Raw genomic sequence first — 8,772 nt, forward strand, 5'->3', positions numbered from 1 at the left:
GTTTCTGTAGATATCCTGCTTTGTCCATCTATGGAGCCCAAATTCAGCCTTGAGAGTGAAGGGGCAGTGGCAGGCTCCTCAGCAAAATGGCTGGTGAGCTGCTGGCAGCAGATGGGTGCTACAGCTTTGTTTGTATTTGTAGGGTTTGTTTTTTTTTAATGTATTTTTCCCAACTGGACCTGAAGTCACTCTTGGTGGGGAACTTGGCATGTGTGAACTGCAGGCCCCCCTGTGCCAAGGCTGACCAGCCCCAGGACCAGTGCAGACAGAGGCTGTGGGAGCTAGCCCCCAAGCCTTGGGGAGTGTCCTTCAGGCCCAGGCAGCCCATTTGGTAATTACTCTAACTGGACTGTAAAACTCAGCAGCAGCTAAGATGGCGCGAGGAGCATCTGCTGAGCACCCTGGCACTGGCATTCCCACTGGCCACAGAGGCACCCAATTTCCAGCCCCGGCCAGCTCCCTGCATTCCCCCGGCTCAGCAGGCAGAAAAGGAAAGGGGCAGGCCAGGCCCCTTTGTTAGAATCCAACAAGGCCAAGACCATTTTTTAAAACCAACTGATGAGCTGGAGAGAAATCTGCAAACCAGTCCCTAATTAGCAAAGGTCTGATCAAGGCACCGGAGGCCATTTCCTCCTGGACTTCACTTTTTCCCTTCTTCTTTCCCACTCCTCCCCAACACACACTCCCACGACAGACACACCGCCGTTTTTAAAATGTTTTTTAACTCTACTAAGGCTCAGACACCCAAGAAAGTTGGAGGACAGGCGTGGATGTGTTCAGTGGTGTGTCTTACCCCTGTGACCCTGCTCGAGGACAGGAGTGAGGACAGAGGTCTGCGGTTATTTAGATGCGAGGTCCTCCTCTCTGGCTCCTCGGGAAGCATCTGGGTGCTGGAGATGGGCGCAGCCCCAGAACTGCACCTCCCCCCGCCCCATTCAGTTTTCCCCTCTTATAGAACTGAGTGCTGGGGGAGAGAGGGGAAAGGGGACTGTTACTACCCATTCACACACACTCCTAAAGCGGGCGGCGGCCTCCTCCACCCTCCGGGCAGGTCCCCTCATTTTGTGGTCCCAGCTCATCCGGAGGCTCCGATAACAAGCCTGGCCCGCCAGTCCCGGCCAGAGTTGCATTCCCTCTCCAGGCTTCCCGGCACAGCCTGCTCACTAGGACCGGAGCCTCGGCGCGGGCAGGGGGTTGGATGCCCGTCGGGAAGGAGAAGGCAAGGATCAAAGCCGCCACGAGAGTTTGTTAGCCCGGCCTCCGCGAGTCCCCCGGGCGTCCTAATTGCGCGCCCCGCAGCCTCCCGCTCGCAGGCTGTCCCGCTGCGCCGTGCCGGGCCGCAGGCTTCGCGACAGCTGCGAGGCCCACGGAGCCGCGGCCGCCCGCCCAACGCCGGGGACCCCGGCGGCCCCGGAGGAGCCCGGGGAGAAGGAGGAGGGGCGGGCAGACCCGGTTGGGGGGTTGGGGGTTCCAGGCAGCCCGTCGGCTGGGAAAGTTGGCCGCTCCCGTAGCGATCGCCGGCAGCCTGCAAGCGCGGACTGTCTCCGGCGGCTGCTCTGAAATGTCCATTTAAAAAGAAAGGCAATCACGCATAATAGCGGCTCTGAAGGGGCCAGCATGAAACTCGGAGCTGTGTTTATACACGTCAACGCAACGTCTTTACCGATTTTACAGATTCTTAATATTCCCGGATTCTTTTTTTTTTTTTTTCTAAATCAAATCTGACGCTTCATCAGAATACATTCTCCTTTAGTAAAAGCAGCTCGCTCGGATTTCATCGCTTGTTAAAAAAAGATAAACTTTATTTTTTGTCATTTTCAATCACAAAAAAATCTATATTCTTGTCTAAGCATGTATTTTACTGAATCAAAAAGACATGAAAAGGAAAATCATATTTTACTAACGTATATAAGTGACTCTTTTTTTGGACAACATATAATAAATATGATATATCACTTATCACTCGGTCTTTTCAATGTACACTTTTTTTTTTTCCATATCATGGAGCATGCCACTTTTCCAAAAGAAAAAAGGTCATGAGAAATCAGTGCAAAGTTCTCAGTCACCCTCCTCTTTTCTCTGCAGACGGCGTGTCCACGGCGACGCCCGTCTGTCCGTCTGCAGGTCTCGGCCCTTGCAGTTCGCTCTCCGCGCCCTTCTCGCTTCTCTCCTTGCCCCTCCCCGTCCCTCCCCCTGATCCCTAAAGTCATTTTTTTAAAAGAACTTGAGGTTTCGGTTTTTTTTGTTGATGCTTTCACTTACTGGTCGAACTTTGTGTGGGGTCAGCGTTCTCGCCAGTCACGCTGCTGTGGGAGCTCTCCAGCCCCGTCCCTGGGGGTGGGGAGAGGGGCGCCGGGGGCTGGCTCCTCTGGGGGGGCCCCGCCCCTTGCTGAGTGTCTTCCTCTCTCGCTCGGCTTCCCGGGGCGGCTGCCGGGGAGGCCCTGGGCCGGTGCGGGGAGAGGAAGCGCAGCCTTCCGACTAGGGGAGGAGGCGAGGGAGGGACCGCCGCACCGCACCGCCTCTGTTCCCCTTCCTCACCGGGGGTGCGGGGTGCCGGGCATGGGGTTGGACAAAGGGTTGAGAGCCGGCTGGCCCCCGGGCCCCAGGCCGTGGATGAGCACTCGGGGCACCAGGGGCCGCTGCAGCTGGGGGTGGGGCGCGGGGGGAGTCCGGTACATGCTGCTGTACATGGCGGCGGCGGCCGCGGCGGCGGTCGTGCTGTCCATGCTGCCCAGCAGGCTTGGGTGGTAGAAGTAGGGCGACGGGAACATCCTCTGCAGCGCCGAGTAGTTCCCCGCCTCGGCCAGCAGCTCCAGGCCCACCGCCGTCTGCCGCTTCCACTTGGTCCTGGAAAGAAGTGGACGTGCACGCACCGCGCGGCCCTGGGCACAGCCCGGGCACCCAAGTCCCCTCTCTGCCCTCTCCCGCCCTCTCCTCCGGGGGGGACAGGAGGCCGACAGAGCTCTGAGAACCCACAATGAACCGCATCCCCTAACACCCCCCCTCCCCGCCAACACACACACACACACACACACACACACACCTTCTCCCGGAGTGACCACCATCCAAGTCAATTTCTTAAATTACACCGTCAATGGCTGAGACGTTCGCCAATGGAACTCTACGAGCTCTGCTGCCTTTTCCTGGCCCTCTGCTCCACTGCTGCCCCCCGCCCCCCACAGTTTGGGTACCTCCTGAAACTTTCCCGGCGGCCAGCTAAGGCCACTGTGTCTACAGGCGGTCTTCTCCCTCCTCCTCTAATTCCCTTTCCCAGCCAGTGGCTCCCCAACAACCCCAGAGGGTCCGCTCTCTGCCCTTCCCCCCTTTCTCCTGGCCGAGTGGGCAGAAACGGTAAACAAAGGGACGCAGGGACCCCCGAGCCGGGGACCCTGGCCCTGCTCAGTCCCCGGGGGTGTGGAAACACATCTCTCTCATCAACCTGACAGGACCTTACGGCAGGCAGGGGACTGGGGGTGGGGAAGGCGGTGACGAGGTTTCCAAACAGAATTCGTTAGAGGGAGGGAGGGCTCTCCCGAGGGGTCAGAGCCTCGGGGCCATTCTGGGAGGGGGAAAATGCTTTTCCAGATATTGTCTCCTCGGGGAGAGAGTAACAATTAAAACCTGTGATCAGCTTCTCTCGGTCTCCTCCCGCCCCTGTGCACCTCTGTTAAGAAGCAGAAGAGAGCAGGCCTTGGCGCAAATGCCACACGGAGGAGCTCAGGGCTGGTGGGCCGTCCATACCCAGCGGCTCCAGCCAAATTAATAAACATGCCGCCCATTTTAAATTGGCTACAAATGACGCTAATGTTTTCCGACAGAATTAGGGTGGCTGAAACCGTATGTAATGAGACAGAAAATTATGGTAAAGATGACAACTGGATGGGCATTTCCAACCACACTTATGGACGATTAAAACACAAACGCGAGCAAAGGAGGGGGAGAGAGAAAAATCGAGACAAGAGAGACAACTGCCAGGCTTGGAAACACACTGTAACCTGGGCCTCAGGTCGCCTGGGTTCCCTCTGCAGTTCGGGGGCCTGCAAGCTCTGCCAGCCGCTTTCCTAATTTCCTTGCAAGGTTCCAGGCGAGCTCTGAATTCGTTAGAGGGAGGGCCGGTGCAGGGAACAGATACCCAGGCTGGATGCTTGGCCAGCTGCCCCGTCCTCCTGCCTGCTGCTGACCACCTTACCTCTCCTGGCTGCCTCACAGGCCAAGGCAAGGACACTGGAGCTAAGGCCAGTGGGGCAGGTCTTCCGAGACTGAAATAAGTAGCTAGGACGTGTGGCCAGCTACAGACATTCAGAACCAGCCTGGGGCAGGCCCGAAGGGGGCACCTCGCATGCTCTGCCAGCCTGAGTGTCAGCTGCCCAGATGTCTCCATTTGAGAAGGTGGGGCCTGATGGACGTGGGGACAAAGTGGGGGAAATTCCAACCACTCGGATTTAAGAGTGAAAGTAGCACATGTTAAGATGCTTATGCAAACCTCTCTGAACTCCAGCTGCTCCTCAGCAGCTCTTTCCTTGGGGGAGTGGCTGATCCCTGCCCCTGCCTGAGAGCCCCCAAGTGACCGCTCCAGGCCCTCTGAGTCCCCTCTTTTCTCCCGAGGCCAGGAGAAAAGATTGGTGCTCGGGTCACAACCCGGATGGCCAGGCGCTTTGCTCCCCCACACAGCCTCCCTTACCTGCGGTTCTGGTACCAGGTCTTGACCTGGGTGTCAGTGAGGTTGAGCGAAGCTGCCAGGTCCATGCGGTCCTGCACGCTCAGGTACTTCTGCCGCTCAAAGCTACGCTCCAGTTGGTTGAGTTGGTGGTCAGAAAAAGCCGTCCTGGCTTTGCGAGGCTTTTTGGCTCTCACAGGGGGACTCTCTCGGCTACTCGTAATCTCCCGGTCCCCTTCCTCCTTTGTTCCTATGATAGAAACCCAGACACAGTTTAGTAAAGTAACCTGGAATAGGGAAGGGTGGAGTGTCCTTCTGGCACATACTTCCACATTCCCAAGCCAGTCGCTGGTCTTCGGGGACTGCACTCTTCTTACACACATACTTGGGCCTCAGCCAGTGTGGAAAAAGAGGACCCATTTCTGGATAAGGAGTGTGGAGCCTTGTGCAGAGCTCCCAAAAGCGTCCTAAAAGGGTATCTGATCTCCCCGCCTTTGAAATGTAAAAGAAAAAAAAACTTTACAATAAAGTATCCTTTTGTTATTGTCTCCTTGCTGGAGGGGGTGCAGGGAGGAAGGAAGATCCTGTCCCTCTCCTTTATTGTCTTTCACTAAGATTTTTTTTTTTTCTGATTTGGTAGTTTTCAAAAGGTCTTTCTGCTGTGTGTGTGTGTGTGTGTGTGTGTGTGTGTGTGTTTTGAGGAGGGGGCACCTTTTTCATTTTACTTTTGCTGTTTACTCAAAGTCATAGCATTTGTTTTCCTTTTTCAGGTGCACTTGGGAAACGTTGGACTCAAGCTCTCTGCAGCTGCTTGCATCAAACCTTTTAAAGCTTCAGAAAGAATGTGTCACCCAGACCCCGAGCTGAGCTCAAAACCACTGAGCCCATTCCGGTGACAGCCCAGAGATTTCCGGATTCCATTTGTCAACTTTGGTTTTTTACTGAAATGCTGGGAAATCGATATGTCAATCCCTCTCTGCTTGTACCCGTTTTTGCTGTGCTCCTTGATCTTCCCTGCAGGAAGAACAATAATCTCTCTAATTGACCCACTGGGGAGGTTGGTGCACACAAAAATCGCAGGACCAGACTGTACATCTGTTTGGGGCACTATTATGCTAATGCTGTGATAGTAAAATGAGGAGCCAACATCCCATCTTCCAGACAGTCAGCACACATCTTTCCCAGAGATGGCAAAGATTAGTAATAGTAATAATAATAATAATAATAATAATGAACATCTTAGTAAAGGGGGGAAAAACTTTCCTTTTATGTTAAAAGTCGTTTGCCATAAAGACCAGAACACTTATGAAGTTGTCTGGGGAAATAAATGAAAAGGGGAGTTGAAAGACAATTTCAATTGTCATCTTCTGATTTTACAAAATTAGATAAATTAAATTCCATAAATTTTACTTTTATAAATTCTCCCCCCCCCCCCACCAATTTCTAATAAAGAGCCAGAAATCTTCCTAAAATGCAGCTGTTCAGTTGGGGCCATCGGGTAAGAAGGGTGTTCTAAAAATACTGAAAAACTGATTATAACATTTTACCTTGTGAACGTTCCTATGTAAACCACGATCTAATTTTTTTTTAAGTTGCTCTGTTAATCAACTCGGAAATTCTTCCTTGATTAAGTCTGGTAATTCCTGTGATGGTGTTTAGGAAATACGGTGTGGAGGGGGGATGAAATAATTTTCATTAAATAGTAAGTACCACGTTGTGATCCCACCCGAAGGCACCAACTAGCTCAGCCCGTTTCTCTCTCCCAGTCTCCCTATTCCCACTCACAAGGTCTCTGGCCTGAAAAACCTCCAGTCCTTTCCCGTAAGATCACCTCCGCCGCTGGCCCCTTCCTAATAAATTCAAATCAAGTAAAACCACGAAAGAAGGTGTGTGTCGGCGGCGTGGGTTGAAAGGTAGACCTGTAACAACAAACAGAACTTGGGCCGAGTCCTCCCTCCCGCTTGCGGGTTTGGACTGTGGCGGCGACCTCGCCCGAGATGATGCCGGAAAAGCTCCCCATCAGAGAAATCTGCGGGAGACCGCAGGGGTGACGGGGAACCCGCAGGAGACGCCGGACGACCGGGGCAGCCGAGGCAGCGCGACTCACCGTGGCATTTGAGGTCGCCCTGGGAATCCTCCCGCTTGTCCAGCTTGCTTTTGCTGTCCTCCTGCTCCAGCTTGGGCCTGAAGCTCTCGTGCGCCGCGTTGCTCTCCGGCTTCGGGGTGTGGTGGGGCGAGGAGACGCTGGTGCTGTAGGGCGCGCAGGCCGCCAGAGGTTTGCTGTCGCCCAGGATGTCCTTAATTAAGAAGGAGGAGGTGGAAGTCCTGGGGGCTGAGGCGGCCGAGCCCGGATGCTGGGCGGGAGGCTGCGGCGGCGGTGGCGGCTGCGGCGGCGAAGGCTGCAAACTTGGCGCGGGGGCCGCGGCGGGCGGCGGCGGCTGGCTGTGGTGCAGGTGGTGGTGATGCTGGGGCCCGTCGGCTACCAGATGCGGCTCCGGAGGCTCCATGGTGACGGAGATGGGAGAGGAAGGCGCCGTTCCGACCGTATCAATCTCTGAACAGGGGGACGGAGTGGCCTGACTCCTAAAATCCGCGGTCCTCGCCTCGCCGAGCGGGCGGAAATCTCCGTTCATCATGCCGGGGCTGCCCGAGCTGGCACTGGACAGAATCGTGTCTATTCCGAAACTCGACCCGCTGGCCCCTTCCATTGTTGTCATTTCTACATGAGGTCCACGCCGCTCCGCCGCTCTGCAGCCGCCCCAACAAAGCAAAGGAAGCTATCGATCGCAAAACAAAATAAACACTAAACAATGTTGCCGCTTAAAAAAAAAAAAGTGGGGAGGGGAGGAAGGATAATGGGGAGGTGGCAATCGGTGGACAGTTTCGACACAACTTTTTCCCCTTATGCAAAAAGTAGGGGTGAGGAGAAAGGAAGACCGGGGCAAAGTTACAAGAATTGTTGCGGAAGCCTGGAGCTCGCGCTCCAGGGACCACCGCGCATGTGGGGCGGCGGCGGCGGCGCGAGGGACCCCGGCGAAGACGCAGGCGACGGGAGGGGACCCCTAAAGCCGCTGCCGGTGCCGCTGCCGCTGCCGCTGCCGCCCGGGTCTGCTCTCCGCCTGGCACCAGGCGGCAGCGGCGGCGGCGGACGCGACAGGTGCAGCGACCGCGAAGCCCCGGCGGCTGCGAGCCCTCGATCTCCCCCGCGGCTCCCCAGGTGGCCGCCGCGCGCGCCCCGGCGCCCCGGAGCGGAGTTTCTGAACTTTCTTGCAAAGTTGCGGAGCCGACACCGCCGCGGCGGCCGCGGCCACTAGAGGAGGTGGAGGAGGGGAAGGAGGAGCAGGAGCAGAAGGCGGCGGAGACGCAATGCCGTGCGACTCCGGCCGCTGCCGGGCGCGTTCGCTTGTAATCCGGCTCCTGGCGGGTGGCGCCGACCCCCTCCCGTGACGTCACGGCCACGGCCGGCTCCCCGCGCCGCCCCGGGCCCGCGCCCCCCGCCGCCGAGGCCGCGCGCCGGGCCCCGCGCCCCGATTGGCAGCACCGCGCCAGCGAGCGACGCCGACGTGCCGGGAGCCAATGGCCGCGCGGCTCGCGAGCCCGTCAGCGCGCGCGGCTCGGCCCCGCTGCTCTTTTGAGAAGCCTCTGATCCCGGCGCCCGCAGCCCCCGGCCCAGCGCCCATTCCTGCAGCGGCCCCCGCGTCCTCACCAGGCGGGAGGGCAGAGAGAGAGGGGGGGGGGCAGAGAGCAGGGGAGCCTGGAGAAGGGAACCGCGGGGGTAAAAGAGAGGCAGGATAGTCAGGATGTGCTCGTTTTCTTAAGAAACCCGAAGAGGGAGGGAAAGAGTACAAGAGGGGAAAAGCAATCTGGCCGGCTTACCTTTAGACTCCCGCGCGCCCCCCCGCGCAGCAACCACAAACACGCGTTTGGTTAGGCGGAGGCCACGGAGAGCAGAGGAAGGGGGTCCCCGAAGGAGCCCGCGGGGAATTGTGCAGACCAGCAGCCAGAGCTAGGGGTGCGCGGGGGGACTCCGAGCTCAGATTTCTCCCCCCACTCCCTTCCCTTCCCACCCAGGCGCCCGGGCTCTGGCTCTGCTCTGTGGCGGGTCCCCAAACGGG

General features: G+C 57.2%; 1 protein-coding gene across 1 annotated transcript; it reads right to left on the bottom strand.

The window, feature by feature from the left end:
* Window positions 1-1,787: 1,787 nt before the first annotated feature.
* Window positions 1,788-7,713, bottom strand: BARHL2 (BarH like homeobox 2). The gene is made up of 3 exons (XM_070403408.1): window positions 6,765-7,713; window positions 4,682-4,907; window positions 1,788-2,847 (listed from the first exon to the last, which is right to left on the bottom strand). The coding sequence occupies exons 1-3, from the start codon at window positions 7,372-7,374 to the stop codon at window positions 2,535-2,537; spliced, it is 1,149 nt and encodes a 382-aa protein (XP_070259509.1). The 5' UTR covers window positions 7,375-7,713; the 3' UTR covers window positions 1,788-2,534.
* Between the last annotated feature and the right edge of the window lie 1,059 nt (window positions 7,714-8,772).

The sequence above is a fragment of the Myotis yumanensis genome, unplaced genomic scaffold (genome assembly GCF_028538775.1).
Source record: "Myotis yumanensis isolate MYYU_CA2020_CCGP unplaced genomic scaffold, mMyoYum1.0.hap1 SCAF_2, whole genome shotgun sequence".
Lineage (NCBI taxonomy): Eukaryota > Metazoa > Chordata > Mammalia > Chiroptera > Vespertilionidae > Myotis > Myotis yumanensis.

Bases quoted from the DNA above. Each gene is read 5' to 3' on its own strand.
- BARHL2 (XM_070403408.1), bottom strand. From the start codon at position 7,374: ATGACAACAATGGAAGGGGCCAGCGGGTCGAGTTTCGGAATAGACACG. The intron at 4,908-6,764 runs GTGAGTCGCGCT...TTTCTATCATAG, and splicing joins GGGCGACCTCAAATGCCACG to GAACAAAGGAGGAAGGGGAC. The intron at 2,848-4,681 runs GTAAGGGAGGCT...ACTTCTTTCCAG, and splicing joins ACCTGGTACCAGAACCGCAG to GACCAAGTGGAAGCGGCAGA.